The sequence below is a fragment of the Tachyglossus aculeatus genome, chromosome X3 (assembly GCF_015852505.1).
Source record: "Tachyglossus aculeatus isolate mTacAcu1 chromosome X3, mTacAcu1.pri, whole genome shotgun sequence".
Classification (NCBI taxonomy): domain Eukaryota; kingdom Metazoa; phylum Chordata; class Mammalia; order Monotremata; family Tachyglossidae; genus Tachyglossus; species Tachyglossus aculeatus.
Genome location: NC_052099.1, coordinates 11,131,985 through 11,158,814, shown reverse-complemented (window position 1 = coordinate 11,158,814; position 26,830 = coordinate 11,131,985). Strand labels below are relative to the sequence as shown.

General features: G+C 42.0%; 1 protein-coding gene across 1 annotated transcript in view; it reads right to left on the bottom strand.

The window, feature by feature from the left end:
- Positions 1–26,830, bottom strand: part of CAMK4 (calcium/calmodulin dependent protein kinase IV) — a 241,572-nt gene that overhangs the window by 86,987 nt on the left and 127,755 nt on the right. Inside the window, exons 3-4 of the mRNA XM_038770360.1 lie at positions 20,404–20,466; positions 18,945–19,027 (exon numbers count right to left, since the gene is read on the bottom strand). Of these exons, the coding sequence (XP_038626288.1) occupies positions 18,945–19,027; positions 20,404–20,466 (146 nt within the window). The remainder of the gene's footprint in view (positions 1–18,944; positions 19,028–20,403; positions 20,467–26,830) is intronic.

The window sequence follows — 26,830 nt, the reverse complement described above, 5'->3', positions numbered from 1 at the left end:
ACTGTGAGAGATTCCCCTCATGATGAAGATACCCCATGAAGTGGCTAGGTGGAGTAGGGGTACAGTGTGACTGCAGCAAGGGCGATTTTGGGCTCCTTATACCCCACCCTCCCAAACCTCCTATTTGAGGTTTGCAGGGAATGTGGAGGAATCAAAAGAAGAATTTATTTTACGTTCCCACAAACTATCACTGTGCAGCACTATACTGTAGTATGTACTGTTTACATAATCATAGCAGGAATTTTCATGCAGGACTTTATGATTGACTGGCTTGGTCTCTGGCAACTACTGAAAAAATTTGGCTGCTCTGAAAAATGTATCAGTTTCCTCATCTGTAAATGGGGATTCAATACTTGTTCTTTTTCCCTCAGACTGTGAGCCCCATGTGGGATGGGAACTGCCTGACCTGCCAATAGTGTATTTACCCCAGTACTTTGTACAGTGTTTGGCACATTGCAAGCATTTAATAAATTCCACAGTAGTTAATCTGATGATGGTGCAGATGAATTTCAGCCTCTTCTCCGAATCAGCAAGGTGGTACGGATTGACAATTAGCCCGAAGGAGTCTGACATCACGTACCGACCCACACCCAGAAAACCTGACACAACACTAAGAATCAACATCATCAACACAGAGTTGAGTTTTGTCACCCACATAGCCCACTGTCCAATAATGCAAGGATGGTCAAGGAGGTTGAAAGCCAAATTAAGGCTAGTGTGTCCTCTGAGAGGCACATTTTATTACCAATGTGGCATGAAGAGTCAGACAAAACGGAAAGCATTCAAGGCAACTTTTGTGTCCATTCTTCTTTATGGATGTGAGATCGGGACTTACCACAGATACTATATTCAACTTCTAGAGAAGTTCCACCAAAGTCACATACACGCAATGCTTTGCATTAAGTGACGACAGGATCGCAAATGGTTCCATGACAGCCCAGTGGAAATCACATCCTGCTGAAATGATTTCTACTCAGCTCTCAGCATTTGTGAATCTGGCAGGTAAGTTGCTCTCCCCAATCTCCCTGGACCCCCTGTAGACAAATTCTCCCACCCCACACACTCCCCCCTCCCTGCAGCTTCTCTGTCCCTCTGTCTGTCTCTCTCTCTTGCTTTTCTTTTTCTTGGCATGGCTGTCTCAGCTACTGTTGCCAGTCCCCTGCGCTATCCCTTTGCCCCCACCCCAGTTCAGGGGATAGGGAGCACAGAGTGGGAAGCGCAGGAGGACCAAGGAGACAGGTGAGGAGGGAAAGTTGAGGTCAAGATGTAAGGATGGGGCAGGGCAAGAAAGCCAGTTCAGGAACTGGGGTGGGCGGGGCAAGGGGATATGCGGGAGGGGCAAAGTGGGGCGGTACTTACCTCGACAGGAAGCACATCGTGAACAGCGTGCTTCGCCCAACAGCACAGCGGAAGACGCTGCCCTGTCAGGTAACTTCACAAATAATGAGGTCCAGGAACGCAGTCAAACCACCAGGATCGAAGCAATGCTCATCACATCACACCTTCCCTGGGGGGGACATGTGAGGAGAATGGACGATAGCAGGATACCCAAACAACTGCTCTATGATGAGCTGAAATGGGGTAGTCATAATAAACGTGGACAGAAGAAACACCTTAAAGACACAATGAAGCAAAACCTCAAACAGCAGTGGATAGCTAGATGGCAGTTGCAGAACATAGGTCACCTTGACATGCACCAATTAGAAATGGGGTAACAATTTAAGCAGAGGCTTCGGGGAGATCGTGACATCAAGAGGGAAAAAAGGAAAATAGCATCAGACACTGTCGGCAAAAAAATGCAACAGACTAACAAAAGGCAATTTCTATAGGCATAAGATACAGAGGAATTGGCAGTTACACATTGGTCCATTTAGCCACACCCGCGCACACTGATCAAAATCTCATCAGCACTAGTGTCATCTTCAAACCCAAAACACAACTATAAGTGTGTGTATAGCTATCTACGAAGATAGATAGATATAGCTTCACTGTGTCTTTAAAATGTTGGTTCTGCCTTCCCTCCATGCATAAGCCCCACGAAGAATCTTGTCAGTATTTCAGGGGAGTCATTCCCACCATGAAACCATACCTTAGTCTGAATTTAAGGGCAGGAAACCTAGTCATAGAGCTCTGAAAAATAAATCTAAGGACCCATATTATTTGAATACAACCACCTCAAACCTTAGGGCTTAGTCTAACATATGTTATAACTTATAAGGACTAAGCCCTTATAACCATTCCATCCCAGATGCACTTACTATGTAATCACAGATCCACAATCCCCTAAAGACCACATCAAGTTTTTCATCGAAAATTCAATGTTCGGAAGTTTGAAAAGGAAATTATGCCTTGAGGAGGCTGGAGGGACAGCCCTGTGAAAACCCAATCTGATTTGAGGGTGCTGAACCTCTGGAACAGGGGTGGGGCAAGATGTGGAAAGCAATCTGCTTTCCCCCATTCCTATCTCTGCAGCTTCCCAGCCTCATTTCAGGGATTTCAGGCTGCCGATGGAGAGCAGCTCTGAGGGAGATTCACAGCAAACCTAGGGGACAATAGTCCATGTGTACTAACACTCAAAAGTGAGCCCAGAACGGCTTCTGGTTTCACTTCTGGGCTGGTTCATCACTTGTTGGCCACCATACCGGTTCAAGAGGGAGGTCAAAGAACTCAGTGGGCTGAGATGAGATTTCCACTCTATTCAGGGCTTCAGCTGGAGGTGTCCTCTCTTTCCAGGAGGTCTTCACTGAATAAGCTCTCATCTTTCCACCCACCTTCCCCCTCGACGGCTACTTCAGCACTTTGGCATCACCTAAACACTTGGATACTCACACTTCCTTAGAGCACTTACGTACTTATCTCTATACACTATTATTTCTTCCTACCTGTAATTTATTATGTCTACCCAACTAGATTGTCCAAGCCTTGAGGGCAGGGTTCATGTCTCTAATTCTATTGCACTCTCCCTAGCACTGTGCACACAGTAGATGCTCAATCACTAATTTCCTCTGTAATCCTAATATTAGAATTTATCCCTTGTATCAACAATCTGTCTGCATTCTCTATCTGCTTCTGGGGAAATGCACCCTTCCAAACTGAAGACAAGGAGAAGTAGTACTATTTTAAAACATATCAAAGTCCTTCTAAACAATGAGACTCAGATCCAGCTGTATACATACCTGCCGATTATCTGAACTCTGAACTGTGGAGTTTTAGTTTTGTATAATGATCATGTAGCTTAATATGTGACAATGCTTTGACTAAGTGTACTAATAGGCTTTTAAATTCATTAAAATCAATGGGATGGTCTACTGTCCTGACATAGCCTACTCCTCTCCAGTTAATGGAAGAAGCTTAGGGTGAAGTGGGATACCAAGTGAATCCATAACTCTAATCATAGCATGCCCAACGAAAGTTCTTTTTGCAGCTAGAAAGCCCTGAGCCCTGGTCCATAGTCTCTGGAATGGCAACGTGACACACTCTTCTTGTAGCTCAGGGAGAGGTGCTGCCTACATACTAGCTTTTAGTAAGCCAGTTGTGGGTGGGAAATGTTATTTACCAACTCCATTATATTATGCTCAGTACGGTGCCTGGCACATAGTTGGGCATCTCTCCAGAGCAGCTGCACAGTGCTTCTCCTTGGCCTCGACGATCATCTCTCTTAATAATAATAATGATGGTATTTGTTAAGTGCTTACTATGTGTTAAGCACTGTCCTAAGCTCTGGGATAGATACAAGGTTATCAGGTTGCCCCACGTGGGGCTCACAGTCTCAATCCCCATTTTACAGATGAGGTAACTGAGGCACAGAGAAGTTAAGTGACTTGCCCAAAGTCACACAGCTAAGTGGCAGAGATGGGATTAGAACCCATGACCTCTGACTCCCAAACTCGTGCTTTTTCCATTAAGCCACGTTGCTTCTCTATGCTGCTCAGCATAGATACAAGGGGTTTATACAAGTGAATTTGATTGGACACAGTCCCTGTCCCGCATGGGACTCACAGTCCAAGTAGGAGAAAGAACAGGTGTTGAATTCCCATTTTACAGAAGAGGGAACTGAGGCATAAAGAGGTTAAGTGACTTGTCTCAGGCCACATAACAGAAAAGTGGCAGAGTCAGGTTTAGAACCCTGGTCTTCTGATTTCCAGCCCCATATTCTTTCCACTGGGTCATGCTGCCTTCTTGCTGACCTCAACCTCCAGCATCTACCATCTCCAATCCATACTTCACTCTGCTGCTGCCCTTATTTTTCTTAAAAAAAAAAAACAAAACCCCAAATCCCCAACATTCTGCACATGTCTCCCCACAAACCTCCAATGGTTGTCCATCCCTCTCTGCATCAAGCAGAAACTCATCATTGATTTTAAGGCACTCAATCGGCACTCTCCCCACTTCTACTTCCCTCTATGTCACAACTCTCACACAACTTCTCAAGCCAACCTCCTCACGGTTGCTCATTCTCATCTCTCTCACCACCAACTGCTTGCTCATCCCCTCCTTTCTGCCTGGAACACCCTCCCGCTTCATTCATTCATTCGATCGTATTTATTGAACATTTACTGTGTGCAAACCACTGTACTAAGCGCTTGGGAGAGTACAATATAACAATAAACAGACACATTCCCTGCCCACAATGAGCTGTAGTCCCATCTCTGCTGATAGGTCTCCCCACCCCTCTGTCTCCTTCCTCTCCGACTACAACACAGCCTGCACGCTTCACTTTTCTAATACCAACCTACCCACTTGTGCCTCACTCATCTCTCTTAGTGTCGATCCCCGGCTCACACCCTCCCTCCAGCCTGGGGATTTCTCCTGTTCCATATCTGACAGGCCACCATTCTCCCCACCTTTAAAGCCCTACTAAAATCATATCTCTTCCAGGAATCTTTCTCTAATCTCTCATCTCCCCACCCAGTTTTCCTTCCCTTCTGCCTTACCTATTTTCTTGAGCCCTTGCCCTCTAAGCACTTAGGTACCCATCCCACTCCCCACCCCCACAGCCCTTATGTACATATCCTTATACCTGGTTGCTTCCTCTACCTGCAGCTTAATTTAATATCTGCCTTCTCCATGAGATGGTAAGCTCCTTGATGGCAGGGATTTTGTCTTCTTACCTCTATTATGCTCTCCTAAGTGACCTGCACACAGTATGTATGCTATTAACAACATTGTTGATGATAACGATGATAAACCCTACTAGTTTTTCCTCCATAATATTTCCTGGAGTCTCCCATTTCTCTCCAGCCTAATGGCCACCCTCCTTGTTCAACCTTGTTTTATCTCCCAGCTATATCACTGCATCAGTGTCAGGACTGGTCTCTGCCAATCTTTCCCTTTCTTCTATACCTCCCATGTTCAGTTGCCCAGCTTATCTTCCTAAAATGCCACTCAGAACACTTTATACTACTCCCCAACAGTCTCCAATAGCTACCCATTTCTCATTGCATAAAACACATTTCTGAGCATCTGGATTCAAGGTTCTCTGCTACCTTTCTCCTTCTTAATGTTCCACTCTCTTCATCCACTGCATCCCAACTCACACTCTTCACTCCACAAAAACTGATCTTACTTTAATTCACTTTCAGTTCTCCCATCTCTGACTCACAACCATGTGAACAACCTTTCCCCAACCTGGAACTCCCTCCCCACCTTCAAAACCTTCCTAAAAGGCCACCTCCTCCAGGAAGTATTACCTGTGTAGTCCCCATCTCCTCTGGTCCCACCAGCCACCCTTAGCATTCATGAATATATCTGGATGTCCGGTCTCTCTCAGTTTTGCATATTTTTGCTATTTATCCATTGCTCATTTCATATCAGTTGTATCAGCTATATGCAAATAATTTGTGTCTGCTTGACTGTATGCTATTCAAAGACAGGGACCATGTCTTTTATTCTTATTATCTACTTCCAAGCACTCTGTATAGTACTCTACATGCACTATGCTTCTATCAATGTTTATGAATAAAAGAATGAGTGAATGACTGATGTCTGAGGGATGGGAGGGAGAATGGAATCTCCCTTAGCCTTGAGAGTCCCCAAATGGGTGACAGTTGCCCAGGATATCCCAGACTGATCCAAATCCCTGGAGATCCCACCATATTCCCAGGCAATCATGAGGTTTGGAGACTCCTTGATGTCCACAAACATGGCACTAGAGATTTGTGATTGTATTTGCAAGCTTTAAAAAGCTGTAAAACCATTCTGATTTGATTCTTTTGCATCAATCCCTGTGTTTAGCAGAGTACTTGGCACATAAGTAAACACACTGCTGTTATTAGTATTATTCATACTAGAGTAGCTGGGTGGTCTAGTATAAAGGGCACAGGACTATGGAGTTTGGAATCCTGGGTTCTAATCCCAGCTCTTCCACTTACCGGGTAAGTGTCACTTAGCTTCTCTGTGCCTCATCTATAAAATGAGGATTAAATACCTGATTTCCCTCCCCGTTTTAGACTGTGAACCTCATGTGGGACAGGGACCATGCCCAACATGTTTCTCCTGTAGCTATCTCAGTGCTTATTACAGTGATTGGCACATAGAAAACACTTAATAGATATCATCATTATTATTATTATTACTACTACTTCTAATAATAATGATTCAGGGTTTCTGAGTATGCCTAAGCCTGTTCTTGGTTGCATTTTATCAATTAGATAAAGATGCAGTTTCATAAATGATTGAAAACCAAAAAAACACATTATACGAAATATAAAAGAATAAAATATTGACTAAGAAAAGTCTGATGAACTTAGTTAAACCTTAAGTAAGATCTCTGAATCCATAGTGTAGTGAACCACCTTAGATCAGGATTTCCACTTTACAAGAAATATTTTGCCTCTACTTTAAATTAGTTTTATAGAATATTTCCCTTCTTTCTGTTCTACCAGCTACATCTTTATTGCACCACCTCAACGGCCAGGTGGTGTTCCCATTTTTTCTAGTCTTGTTTCAGCTGCTACAAATGTCAATTTTTAGAAAAGGAATGGATGCTGTATAACAAAAAGGTTTACAGTTGTCAGAAGAATAATGAAATTAATTAGCTACCTAATGAAGCAAACACATGCATCCAAAAAATCAGCGTGAATAACAAATTTTCAATTATAGTAATTGTACCTTATTTTCCAATTAAAATTTACAAAGCAGCCAAAGAAAATCTGATTAAAGAAAAATTATATCAGCGAAATCTACAGCAAAATTACCTCCACATGAAATGCTTTTCTAAAGAACTTGAAATTGCAATTTCAGTTTGTTGAAACTGGAACGGAAATATTTGCTTATTTATAAAAACCCGATTTCTCTAAATTGCTATTGTTCCGTAAAAGAGCTGTCATAAGATGACAATTTCTCCTTGGTCACAAACTTTCCCGTTTTCTCTAGGGAATCAGCATGGCCTAGTGGAAAGAGCAAGGTAGTCAGAGGAACTGGGTTCTAATTCTGGCTCCACCACTTGTCTGCTGTGTGACCTTGGGCAAGCACTTCACTTCTCTCTGCCTCAGTTCCTCCATCGAGGGCTGGAAAAAGGATGAGTTCCTTTAGGACAACTACATAAGTCTTCCAAAGAGAAAAAAGGTGAAATTAAGAAGAAAAGGGGTGGGAGAAGGGGAAGGTCGGATTGACTGAAGGGGTGCTCCCATCCCCAATCCAGTGACAGCAAAGTCTCCAACGTTCTGTTTACAAAGGATCTAACCTTAACCTACTTATCCAGTGTACTTTTTATGATATTTACTAAGCACTTACTCTGTGCCAGGCACAGTACTAAGCACTGGGGTGGATATAAGCTAGTCAGGTTGGACATAGTTCCATGTCCCACTTCGGGTTCACCCTCTTAATCCCCATTTTACAGATGAGGGAACGAGGCACAGATAAATTAAGTGACTTGCCCAAGGTCACACAGCAGTCATGTGGCAGAGCCTGGATTAGAATCCAGGTCCTCAAACTCCCAGGCCCGTGCTCTATCTACTAGGCTACACTACATCCTTTGACTTGACTTGGGGGTAATGATAGACAAGGAGAAGGAAAGGGAAGCAACTATTCCTTTTTATTGTGTGTGCCTAATATACATTAAAAACACAGATCTCAATGATTATTTCCATATATGGCAGCAAGAAGGCATGCATAATAAATTAAGGTCAAGGACCATGGATGATGTAAACTCTACATCCCTTTTTTTGTGGTTTTGTTTTGTTTTAATGGCACTGGTTAAGTGCTTACTATGTTCCAGGCACTATACAAAGTTAATCAGTTAATCAGATTGGGCACAGTCCCTGTCCCATTTAAGGCTCACAGTCTGAATCCCCATTTTACAGAAGAGGTAACTGAGGACCAGAGAAATTAAATGACGTACCCAAGGTCACACAGCAGACAAGTGACACAGCCAGGATTAGAACCTGGGTCCTTCTGACTCCACTAGGCCATGCTGCTTCTAAATGCCAAATGGATTCCATACAATCAGAAGGGATATCACTTACCTCCTGCTTCACAATCAGGTGTCCATGAGGATAGATCCCAGCCAAGGGTAAAGGAGGAGATTGGCAGAATGATTATTACTGGTAAAGGAGGACTCAGTGACATAGGGGTCAACAAGTTCAGGCAGTCTTAGTTTGTCGTGGGTTCTTTCATGTCACTCTTACCTTGGGAAATTAAAATTAGATTACAGTACTATTTATATTTCTGAAACTGAATTAATATAGCCAAGAAATCTAGGTTCATCCTATTAAAAAAAAGGAAGTAGTAGAATATTGTCCTTTTTCTGTCCCTTACACTATATATCTATATATAAGCCATCTTATATGGACTCTAAATAAGAAGGAATTTAAAATGAAATTCTTGGGAAAAGAGTTTTATGGTGCTTTGAGAAGATGAAAGCCCTTTTGGTCAATTTGCCACCAGTAAAGTTTGATGAATGGAAACCAAAGATTTCACCTGTATATATGTTTGTACATATTTATTACTCTATTTATTTATTTTACTTGTACATATCTATTCTATTTATTTTATTTTGTTAGTATGTTTGGTTTTGTTCTCTGTCTCCCCCTTCTAGACTGTGAGCCCGCTGTTGGGTAGGGACTGTCTCTATGTGTTGCCAACTTGTACTTCCCAAGCGCTTAGTACAGTGCTCTGCACACAGTAAGCGCTCAATACAATTGATTGATTGATTTAATATAAGAGTGGAAAATTAGGGGTTGTCTACAAAGAATGCTGGCATTTTAAAGCCTGATAGCTAATGAATCCACAATTTACCACAGAGTCCACAGGAGGAAAATCTATGTATGACTATTTATAATAACAATTGGAAAACAGCTTATTAAGAAGAGTTACAAAACTCAAACAAATAGCATCAAATAAAATCCAAGTTTATCGTCTGCCTAAAAAAATGGGGGCTTTTATTTAAATGACCTAAATGCCTTTATTGAGCAGATAAAATTCAAATGTGAATGAATGAACCCTTCCTGTTTCTCACTGTGGCAATTTGCACTGGCTTCTTAAAACTGTTACTTTACCATTTTCACTATTACATTTAAGATGACCTAATGAACAATGTTAAATGACATTTCTCATGTAAACAGATTAAATCAAATGAAAATAAACTTTCTCTAAAAAACATCCCATTTTAAAACAACTAGCTACTAAATGTGTCACAGTTAATAGCAAACAAATCCCACCTTCCCTGTCTGGATTTCACAATCTTAAACACAAAAAAGAGAGCTAAGGATTTGGCAACATATTTTGTCCATGCATTTCTATGAGGAAATTTTAATTCCCTTTAAGAAAAGCTGGGGTCTATAGCAGTCTATTGAAGTCATCTTCATGGAATTGAGTTCTGGCATGAGTCTACAATCTAAAACCATCTTGGCTTTTCCTGGGTTTGGAATACAAGAATAGAAAGTATGTCAAAACGCCAGTGTGCATATCTCAGGACTTTCTTGCATCACACTAACACCTTGGAATCCTTTTGCTAACACATATGCCCTGAAAATATAACATGTTGGCTTCCCACTAATTGTGAATAACATGGACTATCTGTGCTCTTACCAGGCAAGCCTGATTTAAGTGATTCTCATTGTGATGTTGTTGAAATATTGTACTTTAGGGATAACCTCCCTGAAGTAAGAGCGATGAAGATGAGCTCCAGAGAGGGCCTACCCAACCCTGTGTAATGATTCTTTCACCTTTTACATGACATCTTTTTCTTCCCCCAATTCAGCATGAAATATCCAGAAAACTGTACTTTGCGTTGATTCCACTGAAAGCTGTAAGGGCTATGTTGAGGGTGATGACCAACGGAGGAGTGATATTAAGGCTGCTTTGTGCATGGCAATTTTTTTCTAATATGGCCTGCACTAAAAACACCTTATAGCGGCTTCTTCGCCATCCCTTGTCTTCTGACCGGGGTGCCTGAGAACTTTGGAATATCAGAATATCAAAAAGCTTTTAAGATGCTAGTTAGCCCTTCAAAGTCACATTTCTCCCTCACCTAAAAACAGTGATTATTTCTAAGGGGGAGGTTTTACCAGAGTAAATGTGGAGACCATTTTTATTTGACCTGATACCAGCAATAAATTGCAACCAGCACGAAAAGCAACGGGGTAATTCATAAACTCACCATTTTGCTAGTTTTGAGTTACTAAATCCACAAGACAAACTAAAGCCAGGTACTTAATTTCCAATTTCATATCTATATTAGACTTTTATTTTATCCCAAACATGATTTAAATTGATTAAGCACCTTCATGAACATTGCTCTGAGTTGATCAATGACCTGAGTAGTAGACTCTAAATACGATGTTAATAAATGCCAAGTTATTAGCAGAACCTTCAATTTGATAAAATGGAAGATGTGGTTAAACTACCCAATGAGAGTCTCCTACATTCTATGCGAAGCAACTCCCAAGTATGAATACTTTGCTATCTACAACTGATGAAGGATCTTTCATTCATTCATTCAATCATATTTATTGAGAGCTTACTGTGTGTAGAGCACTGTAATAAGCGCTTGGGAGAGTATAATACAACAATAAACAGACACATTCCCTGCCCACAATGAGCTTACAGTCTAGAGTACGAGTTTACAATCTCAGTCACTTATAGCATGCATGTCCAACTTATTCCCATGGATGAGTCATGTAGGCGGTTGAGCATTTGTACACAGACTGCACTTTAAAAACCTGCAAATTTCTAATAAATTCTTTGTGATTACTCACCTCATACATTAGTATTAGACAAAAGGAAACAAAATTTACCAGTCACTAGAAAGATACTAGTCATGGTCATCTACCACTCCACAGAAGCAGCATGGCTCAGTGGAAAGAGCATGGGCTTTGGAGTCAGAGGTCATGGGTTCAAATCCCAGCTCCGCCAATTGTCAGCTGTGTGACTTCGGGCAAGTCACTTAACTTCTCTGGGCCTCAGTTACCTCATCTGTAAAATGGGGATGAAGACCGTGAGCCCTTCGTGGGACAGCCTGATCACCTTGTAACCTCCCCAGCACTTAGAACAGTGCTTTGCATATAGTAAGCGCTTAATAAATGCCATCATCATCATCATCACAGGCCACACCTCCAACTTTTTTTTAACCATTTCAATCCCTTTCTCACATTCCTTCTCTCTTTCTCCATCCCTACATTGATCCTTGGGAACTTTGATACTCGCATAGATGTTCCCAACAACGTTTCCACTGCCCACTTTCTATCGCTTCTCAACTCCACTGACCTCCTGCTCAACCTCACCTCACTGACTCGCCAACTTCGGCACAGACTCTATCTCATCATCTTTAGTCACTGTACAATCTTTACCCTCATCATCTCTGAAATCCCACTATCCGACCACAACCTCCTCATTGCAAACTTGTCCTGTTCCCCCCCAGAGAACCCATTTTGACCCCAACCCATTTTCCCAATAATAATAATTTTAGTATTTGTTAAGCACATACTATGTGCCAAGCACTGTTCTAAGCACTGGGGGGATACAAGGTAATCAGGTTGTTCCATCTGGGGCTCACAGTCTTAATCCACATTTTACAGATGAGTTAACTGAGGCACCGAGAAGTTACATGACATGCCCAAAGTCACACAGCTGACAAGAGGTGGAGCTGGGTTTAGAACCCACGACCTCTGACTCCTAAGCCCATGCTCTTTCCACTAAGCCACGCTGTATCTACGTGCTTCCTCTTTAGTCCCTCCCTCCACCTGCCCCTTCTCTCAACTATTCCATCTTTCCCAGCAGTATCTCAAAAGGTATTAAGTGCTTACTGTGTGAAAGGCACTGTACTAAGTGCTGGGGTGTTTACAAGCAAATCGGGTTGGACAAAGTCCCTGTCCCACATGGAGCTCACAGTCTCAATCCCCATTTTACAGATGAGGTAACTGAGGCCCAGAGAAGTGAAGTGACTTGCCCAAGGTCACACAGCAGACAAGCGGAGGAGCCGGGATTAGAACCCATGACCTTTTGACTCCCAGGCCCGTGCTCTATGTCATAGTACCAATTTCACTTGGAAACCAAAGTTGAAAGACTTTGCTGAGTGCTTTCTTGGCTGCTTGCCATTCTCTAAATTTGTGATGATAAAATATTAAAGTTTCACCTTGGGTTATCCCTAGCAAATGAATTTTGGTGAGGCATTTTGTTCAAGTATAATTCTCTTCATTGTTATCCAGGGCAGAACACCTCTCTCATCCCAACACAATCACTAAGCTTTGCCACATTTTTATGGTCTCCTTTTCCTCCCCGTCTAAACAAGAGCAAGTATGTGAATATAAATTTGTGTAATGTTCTGTTTTTGCCTACAGGCTCATTCATCTCATCTCTATTAGACTACCTAGGTTCCTACAGCCTAGATACATCTGTATCTTCCCTGAGGACTGAGAGTTCTGCAAGGAGCAAGACATAAAAAAAATATGGCTATGTGGCCTTAGGATGAACCCATTAAATATGATGAGGATGACAAAATATCATAGATTTTCCAGATGTCACTATCCTGGCCATTCAATTTGTAGTGGGTGAGTAATAATTTTCAAAGTTATGAACAATGGAGGCCTAAAAGTGTTTTACTTTGGGTCAGAGTAGGGTTGAGGTAAGGTGGGGTATTGCTCCAGGGTGGGGAAGAGGGAAAGCCATTCCATGTTCCTCCTCCTCCTCCCCCGCTTTCGGTCATAAAGCCTGCGGCTTTCCCTTCGCTCACACTGGGCTGTAGTCAATGGTATTTCACACTGGGCTGTAGTCAATGGTATTTATTGAGCACTTACTGTATGCAGAGCATTCTACCACTCAGGAGAGTACTCTAAAACAGAGTTAATAAGCACATTCCCTGATCACAATTAACTTATGTACCTGCAGAGTGTCGCTGCCACTATGATTCAAAATGATTTGCTTCCTTCCACCCACTGTGCAACCCCAGTTTTATCAGACACAATGACCAGGCTTAAGTGCCCTGGCCCCCATCCCCCATCCTGGTTAGAGTCAATTTTTACTTTCAGATATCTATGTGAGCATATCTATATATCTATCTATAGCTATAGCTATCTATACAGAAAATCAGGGCATGGAAATACAGCTCAGTCATTGTCATTCTTCATTAAAATAGCTTTGCACATGCCCAGAAATTCTTTAGGCAGCTGGGGTTTTAAGGCTATGGGTTAGGATTGATGCCTAAGGTTGAGGTAACCCCAATATTCTGTACACCCTGAAAGTGCTGGGATGAGGAACCTGCTGGGACAATGAAAAATAGACTATCAGCAATGACAGCCATCATCTTTAGATCAACAATCAATCTATCATTTAATAGTGCCTATGGTGTGCAGAGCACTGTACTAAAGGCTTGACAATAGAATTAGTAGTCGTGATCCCTGCCTTCAAGGCACTTACAATACAGTGGGGGAGACAGGTGCTAAAATAAATTACAGTTAAGAAGGAAAGAGTATAAATATATGCTCATCAGTGCTTCAGCAGCGTGGAAGTGTTGAAATGGCAGTAGGAGGTTATCAGGTGGGGAGATTAGAAATCAATCCAGGAAGGCCTTCAGGAGGAAAGGTGATTTCAGAAGCCCTTTGAAGATGGGGAGAGCTGTGGTTTGTCTAATTTGAAGGGGGAGGGAGATCGTCACAGGTGAGAGGGCACGAGCAAGGGATCAAAGGCAAATGAGATGAGAACGAGGCACAGGGAAAATGAAGAGTATGAGCTGGAATATAGTGTGAGGAGAGAGTGGATACGAGTGGAGAGAGCTGATTGAGTGCCTTAAAGCTTATGGCCAGGAGTTTCTTCCGGATGAGGATAAGAGTGAGTAACAATTGGATTTTTCTGAGCAATCAAGAGTAGAGAGATGTGCAGATTGTTGCTTTAAAAAAAATGATCCTGGCAGCAGAGTGAACTATATACCCCCTAGCGGGAAGAGAATGGCGCCTGGGATACTAACGAGAAGGCTGATGCAGTAGTCAAGCCGACATATGACAAAGGCCTGAGCCAGCGTGGTGGTCATTTGGATTTAGAGGAATGAGTGGATCATGGAGGAACAACCACCAGGATCTGGCAACAGACTGAATATGGTGGTTGAAAGAGAAGGCTAAATCAAGGATAAAGCTAAGGTTGCTGGCATAGGTGAGGTCTGTTATTGGTGGTGCCATTTCATTCCTACAAATGGGTGCTCAAAAGAAAGCCAGTATAACTCCCAGTGTAGGCTAGATTTGAGGTATGTGATAAGACACTACTCTTACTGCAGGGCCTACCTTAAAATCCACCACCCACTACTGCTTTGGGTAATTGATGTTTGCTTCGATTCAATACATCATCTCTACAATTCTAGTAAGGGATGAGTTGATAAACATTTTAGGGAGGCAGAAATGTTGGCAGACCAGATTTTGTTTTGTACCCGTGAGGCTGTTTTGTTCTAAATATAAGCAAAAGTCTATGTTTAACATACACAAAGACATGTCAGTTACCTAAACATATTACTGGCTGCTATTTTCTATTTAAGGAAGCCACATAATGCCCATTTCCTTCAGGTGAAATGTAGACATTGGTAATAACCTGGTGATTTTGAATAGTAGAGACACCTAGTCTGGTCAATTCAGCCCCAAGAAAACACAACCAGAAGTGGGATTTTTTCCATTTTGCAGTAACATTGTGTTTAGAATTATCTGAGTAAAGAATAATCCTTGTTTTGTCTGAATACTTAGGTAATTACAGCTGAATCAACTGTACCAATAATGCCTGACTGTTCTGGTTTCTAAGTTACAAAGTTTGACACCTACATAGGTTGAGTGAGGGCATAATTGGTGAATCTAAAGCTATTTGTCCAAAAGTGCGCAGTTCCTAAGAGAAGCTAAATCTAAGAATCTCATAATGTGCAACTGTGTAAAAGCCTAGTTAATGGCTACCACTGCATTTATAAAAGATTCTGCCAATTACATACTATGTGCAGATCACTGTACTAAGCACTTGGGAGAGTACAACAGAATTAGCAGACACATTCCCTGCCCATAGCAAGCTTACAGCCTATAGGAGGAGACAGATATTAATATAAATACATAATTTATAATTGTAATTTAAAGACATGCACACAAGTGCTGTGGGGTGAATGTAAACTACGCAAAGGTCGCAGATCCAACTGCATAGATGATGCAGAAGGGAGAGTGAGCTGGGGAAAAGAAAGCTTAATCAGGGAAGGCCTCTTGGAGGAGATATGACCCTAATAATGCTTTGAAGGTGGAGAGAGTGGTGGATTCTGGCATATATGGAGGGGAAGGGAGCTCCAGGCAAGGGGTAGGATGTGGGAAAGGGGTCGGCAGTGAGATAGACAAGACTGGGGCAGAGTGAGTAGGCTGGTGATAGAGGAGTGGAGTGTGTGGGCTAGGCTGTAGTAGGAGATCAGTGAGGTGAGGTAGGATGGGGCAAGCTGATTGAGTACTCTAAAGCCAATGGTAAGACGTTTCTGTTTGATATGGAGGTGGATGGGCAGGGATTGGTGGTTCTTGAGGAATGGGGAAACGTGGACTGAATGCTTTTGTTGAAAAATGATCGATGCAGCAGAGTCAAGTATGGACTGGAGTGGGGAGAGACAGTAGGACAGGAGATCAGCAAGGATGCAGATGCAGTAGTGAAAGTGGGGTAAGATAAGTGCTTGGATCAGCATGGTAGCCATATGGATGAAGAGGAAAGGGCAGATTTTAGAAATGGTGTGAAGGTAGAACCGACAGGACTGGGTGAAAGATTGAATATGTGGGTGGAATGAGAGAAATGAGTACAGTGATATTGTCTATAGTGATGGGAAAGACATGGGAAGGGCAGGGTTTGGATGGGAAGATAAGGAGTTCAGTTTTCGATTTATTTAGTTTGAGGCGACAGTGAGACAACCAGGTAGAGATATCCTGGTGGCAGGAGGAAATGCGAGATTGCAGGGAAGGAAAGCCGGGGCTGGAAACGTAGATTTGAGAATTATCTGCATAGAGATGGTAGTTGAAGCCAGGTGAGTGAATGAGTTCTCCAAGGGAGTGGGTTTAGATGGAGAATAGAAGAGGATGTAGAACTGAGCCTTGAGGGACACCCCCCCACACACACACCTCACTGTCAGAGGGTGGGAAGTGGAGGAGGAGCCAGCAAAAGAGACTGAGAAGGAGCCATCGGGGAGATAAGAGGAGAACCAAGAGAGGATAGTGTCAAATGCAGCCAAGGTTGGATAAAGTTTCAAGGAGAAGGGGGTGGTCTACAGTGTCAAAGGCATTTAAGAGGTCAAGGAGGATTAGGAGAGAGTAGAGGTTATCAGATTTGTTGAGAAGGAAGTTATTTGGTTACGATAGAGTGGGCTTTTCCTGTGAAGGGGGTGGAAGCCAGATCGGAGAGGATCTAGGAGAGAATTGGAGGAGAGGATGTGGAGACAGTGGGTGTAAACAACTCTCTCAAAAAGTTTGGAGAGAAATGGTAGGAGGGAGATGGGGCAATAACTAGAGGGAGCCGTGGGGAAGACTTTTTTTAGGGGATGGGGGGATACATAAGCATGTATGTGCCAAACACTGTGCTAAGTACTGGTGTAGATACAAGATAATCAGATCAGACATAGTCCCTATCCCAAGCAGGTCTCACAGTCTCTAGTGGAAAGAGCATGGGCCTGGGAGTCAGAGGCCTGGGTCCTAATCCCAACTCTGCTCCGCTGTGTAATCTTGGGTGAGTCACTTCACTTTTCTGTGCCGCATTTCCCTCATCTGCAAAATGTTCTCTTTCCCACTTACTCTGTGAGCCTCATGTGGGACCTGCTTATCCTGTATTTACCCCAGCACTTAGTGCCTGGCATACAGTAAGCACTAAATACCATTATTATTATAAACTGTTTTTCTCCATTTTACAGATGAGCAAACTGAGGCATAAAGAGGTGAAGTGACTTGCTTAAGGTCACGCAATAGGCAAGTGGTAGATCTAGGACTAGAACCCAGGTCTCCTGATTCTGTGCTCTTTCCACTAGGCAACTGCACCTCTCTAGATATAAGGAACCAAATTATTCAAGCCGTTGGTTATCCAGCCTAAAGCTATATAGGCTGGGTTTTTTTAAAAAAATTCCCTTTCTCCTACCTTACTTGACTTTGCAGGTGAAATTTGAATTCACCAATTTTGATACAACTGAACAGCCTGGCTTGACAAGAAGCTCGGGAGAAAAGTTTCCATCGCCTAGCATGAGTTCTGTTTTTTTTCTGTGGCTTCAACTGTTGTAGGTCTCCCTGTCCCCCATAAGCAAAGAAAATTTAAAGTTGGCTGCCCTAGAAGTACTGATGTTATTTGTATAAATCCCGGGGAACTGCGTTAGTGCCCGTGGCAAGATTATCAATAACGGGGTCCTGGTTTTCAAGCAGCCACCAGCATGGTAGCAACAGCCACTGCTATGCATCTTCACTGGCCAGATAATGAATGATAGCAGGATACCCAAGCAACTGATGCATCATGAACTTGAAAGGGGCAATCTTGAGCTGGGAGGGCAGAATAAACAATTTTAAAATATAGTAAAGCACCATATCGAACAACGTGATATACAGTGGACGGTTGGGAGAACACCACAGTAAGGCAATCTGGTAGTGACTTATTGAGTGGCAGTTTCATGAAGATCAGGATATCAAGAGGCCAACACTGTATGGGACAAATGCATCAACACAGCAGGAACTACTTTTACATGCGCACACACAAAGGGAAAGATTTTCAGCCTTGCATAAGTCTTTCCACCCACACACCGCCCACGTGGATAATATTTCCCCACCATTAATATCATTTTCTAAAACAAAGTAGTGCATGCATGCTATCTCTCACTGTCTATTCTGGTTGTGAGTGATTTTACAACTTTTTTTCTGAATCTATATAGGTCATTTCAAGTTTTGACACAGCACATGATGGGGAAATTAGCAATATCAAGAAAACCAATTTAGGGCCCAATAGCCAATTTTAAGGATACTACAAATTTTGGCTTCTGCACTGAGCCCAGCAAAAACATAATTAGAAATTTTGAATGCATATATTCATTTGGAAGTGTCAATATAGTTTTTTATTGAAAAATTAAAATAACTTGCTATTTGAAGGAGTATAATTAAGATAGTCTACCGTTCGGAATGGAATATCAAACATGAAGGGGTAGAGGATGCAATTCTTCAATTTGCATCAGGTAAGACTATTATTTCTCATAAACCACTAACATTAGTCTTATGCTACAATTTTTACTTTGAGTGCAATAGTGTTTTTAAAGAATTTCTCAACTTAAAAGAGGAGGGAGCTATGTTTACAAATGTAATTAAATGTTCAACCAGGCTGTCTGCTTTCCAACCTCCCCTGAGTTTTGCTATTCAGTCGGTTGTTTCTTGAATATTGCCCGCCTTGGGATTCATTTCCAGAAGATTTATGTTATTTGTTCCTTGGATGAGTTTCCAAGAATAAAATGCCTCTTTGTAGCTCAAAGCAGAAACAAGTGGCATTCATAAATCACTTACCTGTCGAACAGCTCACCTCCTGTGACCAACTCCAAAATCAGGCTGATTTCTGTAGGGGTTTCAAATATCTCTTTCAGCTTTATCTAGGAAAAATACAAAAGTATACCATGAGTTTCATGTTTTTCACCTTTCTCCAGTACTACATATTGAAGAAATGAAACAAAATAAAGATATTTATTATGCACTTACTATATGTCAAGCACTGTTCTAAGTGCTGGGGTAAAATACAAGTTAATCAGGTCTGACATAGTCCCTATGCCATATGGGGTTTACAGTCTTAAACAAGTATGGAATCCCCATTTTCAGATGAGGAAACTGACACAGAGAAGTTAAGTGACTTGCCCAAGGTCACAGAGCAGGCAAGTGTAGAACCAGGAACAGAACCCTGGTCCCCTGGCTCCCAGGCCTGTGTGCTATCTACTACGTCACGCTGCTCCTCAGAGAACTGCCTAAAACAGAGTGTAAAAAACACCCTCATGGCAAAATATGGAATATTAGTCAATTTCAATTTCATTGCAATGAAGCAATTAGTACTGTTATTTGGCCACTGGTTTCCTTGATGATTGAAGACCTCAGTTAGGTCTTGCCAGAGGTTCTCCAGAATCAGTTCATTATATTCTGCCCTGATTTTTCCCTTTTCATTTGAAGATTGATGTTTCAATTACCCAGTCTTGTTGCAAGAACACCCAAAGCTGAGTCACCTAGAATAGGCTAACCATATTATTCTTGTGGGACGTTCTGGAGAACTCTATCCATAGAGTCACTCTGGGTGGGAAATAACAATGGCATTTGATGATGATGATGATGATGATAATAGTAAGTAATAACACTATTTGTTAAGCGTTTACTATGTGCCAGGCACTGTACTAAGCGCTGGGGTGGATACAAGGAAATCAGGTTGGAGTGGAATGATGATGATTCCAAGCTCATGTAGCTTCCTCTTCCTCTTGGAAATCATGAGAACTGGGAGAAGAGGGAGAAGTGTGGGCTTAAAGCACCCCAGCATTTGGGGGCAGACATAGAAGTTCAATCATTTATAAGTGAGCAGAAGCAGCTGGGGGTTAGAGCAGGGTAGAGAGGGAAACCTAAAATCTGGAACACTCATATATAATAATAATAATAATAATGGCATTTGTTAAGTGCTTATGTCTCTAAGACCATCTACAGAAATCCAGAACTGTTCCAGCTACATCGGAACATGTAATCCTTCTACCTCTGGGGAAATGGAGAATGAGAAAAGGTTTAGCCATTGGAGGAAGGGAAGACGTTCTAAAATCCACAAGAAGCATGGGGAGTTTGAATGTGGAAAGCGCATCCTTCCGAGCACTGAGCTGTAAGGTACCTTTCTTGGGCAAAATGGAAATGCTTAGGAAGGAGATACACAGGGAAGGAGAACTACGCTTTGGAAATGAGAATCCTTGAAAATAGTATGTAAGATCTAGAGTCAAAAACAACTTACAATATTTGGGTGTGAAAGGCGGAGAAGAACTCCTATTTCAGTTCGGACAATCTTTTTGTCGACCTAAAGGAGAAAAAAAGAGAAAAAAGTTTAAAGAAATGCCAACATTAGAAACATCTTGGTATAATACAGGACCAGAAGCTGTTATCTACATATTTGGTTGTCTAAAGGCCCAGTGGATATAGAGACTAGCCAACGCCTGGACAAGTGTCTCACATTATATCCCTTCCTTTGCTTTAGCCATGGTCCAGACACACACTTAAAGTCCTGGCCTCATATAATAATAATAATCATTATTATTATATGAGGCCAAGATAATAATAATAATAATAATAATTATTATTATTATTATTATTATTATTATTATTATTATTATTATTATGGTATTTGTTAAGCGCTTACTATGTGCCAGGCACTGTACTAAGTGCTGGGGTGGGTACGAGCAAATTGGGTTGGAAACAGTCCCTGTCCCACATGGGGCTCACAGTCTCAATCACCATTTTACAGATGAGGTAACTTAGGCAAAGAGAAGTGAAGTGAATTTCCCAAGGTCACACAGCAGACAAGTGGCTGAGCCAGAATTAGAACCCATGACTTTCTGACTCCCAAGCCCATTCTCTATCCACTATGCCATGCTGCTTCCAATCCAGAGCCAGCAGGTACTGGGGGCAAGGTTGTCCACACAGAGGAGAACTTTGAAAAACAGTATGAATAAAAATTACTGACTTTCAAACTCTTTTCCTGACAGATCAAAAGCAGCAGGGGCAGTGGTTTCCACAAATTCTGTTTGTAAAAATCCTTCTCTGCAATTGGCAACCCTGACCCAATTCCCCTCATTCCATCCCATCATGGAATTCCCCTTGCCTGGCTGTTCTTTTGGCCTCACAAGCAGCATCTGATGAAGTCCCGGAGGGCGGGATTAGGGCCAACCCAAGCTGAGTCTGTAGGGAGGTCCACCCCTGAGGTGGGAACTGAAGAAAGTGACTACAATCCTAATTATGGAGGGGCACCGGCCTGGGAAGATCAGACCTGGTAGCTCCTCCATCCCTTGGGGAGTTGGGGTTGGTTGGGGGGGCGGGGGTGGGAGGTGGAGGGGACGAGGAACAGGGATGAGGGTGACAGCAAACTTCTTGGGGATAGGAGTGGGTCCATCAGCTTCTTAGGGAATGGGAAGCCTCTCTCCTAGGGGAAGACTGAGGTCCAGAATGGGGCAGGGACCTGCCCAGCAATATACAATGGGAGGAAGAACTTATTCCCTGCACCCACTGTTTGACTCATGTGGCAAAGCAGGGAAAAGGCAGGGGTGATGATGATCAGACTAGCAGATTCCTTCTACTGCTACCTCAGTATGGTGACCTGCCCCCCCGACCCCATTTATAAACAGTCAAATATTTTTCAAGGGCTTTGCAGATGTGACCAAGCTTAGCTTGTTTTTATGGACTGTCTGTGATCTTTGTGATATTTGGGGGTAAGGTGGTGAATAATCCTTATTTTTTCTCTCCATGCCCTACCCGACAACATCTGCTTTTATCCCTTGGTTCCAATAAATCTTATCCCCTTAAAGGAAAGTCTTGATAATGAAAAACCTTCCCTCAAGGGTATTTATTTCCTTCCTATTTTTTGGGTAAGGTTTTGTATACACAGTATACATGAATTGCGTTGTTATAATGCAGAGAGTGAACACCTTGCTAATTCATGCTCATAAGTGAGTTAAACCCACTATGGATTGAAATACTTGGTCAGAATGGTTGATTGTGGACTATTCACCACACAGTATGGTTATTTAATTGAACTAACGGATGCACACGGCTAAAAATTGCCATTCTGACCATAATGTGTTTTAGAGAAGCAACTCGGCCATATTTTCAGCTGGTGAAGCCAAAGAGATAATGATGTACTAACAAACTTTCTACATAGAAAATAAACAAATCATTAAAATCAATTCTGAATTATTTAAAATAAAACATATCTATATGGAAAATTCCAGTTGCTATTCCTCAGCCTACTCTTTTAGCATATTAATAAAGATGGTGCAAAACACAAACTCGATACTAACTCTCAACACTAAGCATCTACCATGATGGTTTTTAACCAGACATACAAGTATCCTTGACAGAACCTCAAAGTATTGTAGGGGTCATGACCATTATGACCCAGTGGTTAGTTGCTGGGGTGACAACTCCAGGAGTCAATCAATTAATGGTATTTATTGAACACTTACTTTGTTCAGAGCACTGTACTAAGGGCTTGGGAGAGTACAAAACAACAATGTTGGTAGACATATTCCCTGCCCACCAGCAACTTACACTCTACAAGGGGAGGCAGGAATTGAAATAGAATACAGATGTGTACATATGTGCTATGGGGCTGAGGGTGGGGTGAATATCAAGTGCTTAAAGGGTACAGATGATGCAGAAGGGAGAGGGAGCAAGCATAATTCCAAGGTTACAAGCTTGTGAGAATGGGAGGATAGTGGTGTTATCTATAGTGATGAGAAAGATGGGGAGGACAAGGTTTCGGTGGAAAGACGAGTTCTGTTTTGGACATGTTAAGTTTGAGGTGTCAGTGGGACATACAGGTAGAGATGTCTTGAAGGCAGGAGGAAATATGATACTATAGACAAGGAGAGAGATCAAGGGTGGAGAGGTAGATTTTGGAATTGTCCATGTAACGGATGGTAGTTGGAAACATGGCAGCGAATCAGTTCTCCAAGGGAGTGGGTGAAGATGGAGAATAGAAGGGACACAGAACGGAGCCCCACTGTCAGAGGGTGGGAGGCAGAGGAGGAGCCTGTTTAAGAGACTGAGAATGAGTGCCCAGAGAGATAGGAGGAGAACCACGAGAGGACAGTGTAAGTAAAGCCAAAGTTAGATAATATTGCAAGGAGGAAGGGGTGGTCCACAGTGTTGAAGGCAGTTGACATAGAGGTTGGGGCTGGGGTCGGGGGGGGGGTGGCGGTGAGGACAGTGGGAGAGAGGAGAGAAAACAAGCTGGAGATTAGTGTGAAGAGAGACTAGGTATGGTGGGAGCACTTCAAATCAATAAATCAATTGAATTTATTGAGTGCTTTCTGTGTGCAGAGTGTTGTACTAAGGGCTTGGGAGAGCCCCACAGCACTTATGCATCTATCTTTAATTTTTTGTATTTTTATTAATGTCTGTCTCCCTCTCTAGACTGTAGGCTTGTTGTGAGTAGGGAATGTGTCTGTCTACTGTTATATTGTACTCTCCAAAGCACTTAGTACAGTTATCTGCCCAAAGTAAGCGCTCGATAAATAGAACTGAATTGAACTGAGAGCACAATATAACCGAGTTGGTAGACACGTTACCTACCCACAAGGAGCTTACTGTCTGAAACCTTAAGGACATAGGAATAGTTTCCCAAAAAGTTGAAAACCCCTCATATATATCCCATTGACTATTAAATACTGTTGGGAAAAGGGGTGGGAATGCAAAAGTTTTTATTTTGATAACATATGATAAGTTCAAATTCATGGTAGAAACAACAGGCAAAGATTCATAAAAAGCTGAAAAAAGTAAGGACAAAAAGGCCCTTGACTCAAATGATGAAACCTCAGACAAATGATCTGAGTCTCATACAAGCTAGTCAAACAGAAGAGAAGAAATCTTGATTTGCAGAATGACTCATTTATGGAAAAGCTTTCAAAGTGACTCATGCACACTAGACTTGGTACATCAACTTGCTCAAGTATAGAGGACAAGTAAGTAGGGCAGGAGAGGAGAGGTCAAAGATACAGTGTTAATCTTGGGTTTCAGGCAAATCCCAAATTTGATCAATGAAAGGTGGTCTTCAAAGCCAAAGGGTCATCGCAGGCCTAGATTTGTCCAGAGGGTGTCATCATCATCATCATTAATGATATTTATTGAGTGCTTACTGTGTGCAGAGCACTGTACTTAGCACTTCGGAGAGTATAATACAGAAGAGTTGGTAGACCCATTCCTTGACCACAGTGAGCTTGGATGGAGTATGGATGGAGGGAGGCATAAGTATGGAGCACGGGCTTTGGAGTCAGAAGTCATGGGTTCAAATCCCAGCTCCACCAATTGTCAGCTGACTTTCGGCAAGTCACTTAACTTCTCTGTGCCTGTTACCCCATCTGTAAAATGGGGATAAAGACTTTGAGCTGCCCGTGGGACAACCTGATCACCTTGTAACCTCCCCAGTGCTTAGAACAGTGCTTTGCACAAAGTAAGTGCTTAATAAATGCCATCATTATTATTATGATTATTATGGAGCCTCCATTCTTTAAGTGTATTATATACTATATAATCATAATAGCAAGGAATGTCTACCAACTCTGTTGTACTGTCCCAAATGCTTAGTACAGTGCTCTGCGTACAGTAAGTGTCCAATAAATACCATCGATTGACTATTAATGGTTTTACTGTTATGTACTTACTATGTACCAAGCACCCTATTAAGCAGTGGAGTTTTGTCTTATGCTGTCACGTCATCTCCGACCCACAACAGTGGAGTAGATACAAGATAATCAGGTTAGCCACAGTCCCCGTCTCTCATGGGGCTCACAGTCTTAATCCCCGTTTACAGATGAGGTAACTGAGGCACAGAGAAGTTAAGTGACTTGCTCAAGGTCACAACTCAGACAAGTGGCAGAGCCAGGATTAGAACCCACATCCTCTGACTCCGAAGCCCATGCTCTTTCCACTAAGATCCAATCAGCCCAGCAGCAACAGTAGGTTGGGTGGACCTGTGTGATGAGCGCCCTTCTATATCTCTTTCCAATAACAATTCTTCTTTCTGAATTTTTGTACTGGGGAGTGCGCAGCTGTATTAAGTTTTTTCTCATCTAGCCTTCAGTGAGCGAGCACCGCAAAAGACCTGCTGAGAAGAGAACTTCAGAATTTATGTCTAATGTTGAACAGAGAAGACCTATGTGTTTTAACAGAAACTCTAAAAGGAAAATCATGTTAAGCATAAAACCACATCGTGTGATATTTCAGTACAAAGTGGCAATTACCTAGCAAATCACCAGCATTTCCTGGACAACTCTTAGAGCATAGTCATTTTACTATGCTTTCTATATTGTGTGCATTCATCAACAACTTCTATATGCCACCTTAACAGACTTTTGGGAGAGCATCAAGAACTCAGCTTCATCAAGTTCAGTGTGTCAGCTCTACTGGAGGCACAAAAGCAAAGACTGCAATTCTAAAGAATAAAAAGCATCCACACTTGGTCATTTTTCCTGTCCTTGTCTAACAGTTCACAGAAACTTTTAGTAAAATCATTTCTTCCATCTTATGTGCAACCAAGGGCACAGTCATGAATTTGTATCAGGAGCGTGACTGAATAGGGTAAACAAATACTTTTCAAATATTCGACAGAAAAACTGTGCTGTTTCTGAAATTGATAGTTTTTACTGCCCAAGAGGCACAGAGTTTGCCTCCCACTTGCACTCCTCAAGTCATCATGACAGAAAACCCTTTAAATTTTATCTAGATAAAAACATTGTAACTATTTATAAAATAAATAACTATGGTAAGGTTTGTGTGGGTTTTAAGTTGCTCATCTTGGAAGGAACATAATCCTGAAGAAAAACTAAAGGAAGTTTCTGGTGAAGCAGTCAATAGAGGCCAGGATGAAATGCGTTCTGTTCATTCTCAAATTGTATACTGTTCCGGGGTGGGGGGAGAAACAACATACAAATTCTACCAAGAATTCAAGTGGTGTCCTATAATTTCATAATGTCCTCGCTTTTTCTCTCATTTCAAGATTAAAAATATTGATGTGATTTTCCTCTCACTCTCACCTATCCACCCCTCCCCTCTTGTCCTGTTTGTATGCTAAGACATAAACATTAAGGTATTAAGACAACTACACAACATCCTTAAGTTGTCATGACTATTTCATTATCGATTGCTATTGCTGAATTTTGAATTCATTTCCTCTTAGAAACTGGCAGGTACATTTTGGCAAAATATCCCCTGTTCATTGAAAATATCTGACAATGTAGTTATGCAAAAAATCAGGTGCACCTATCAAAAAGCCAGTTTACCTGAATTAGAATGCCTCCAAATTTGGAGTTTTGATTTTGACCCTTCCAAAAACAGAACTCAATAGAAAGTACTGAGGATTCCTTGATGAGATCGAGTGTGTGTCCAAGTTGGTGAGAGGGTGAGGTGGGGTGGAGCAGGAAGTCAGTGAAGTTGAGATCTCATAGGAGACTCCTTAGGAAGTGGTCAGTGGAAGGGCTTTAGGAATCATCCATATGGATATTGAAGTCCCTAAGAATCAATGTAGGGATGAAGAATGAAGGAATGTGCGAATAGGATTAAAGTGGTTCAGGAAGTTGGAAGTAGGGCCTGGAGGGTAATAGGTGACAATGACTAGCAACTGGAGTGGGTTGTAGAGATGGATTATAAGGGCTCCAAATGAAGAGAAAGAG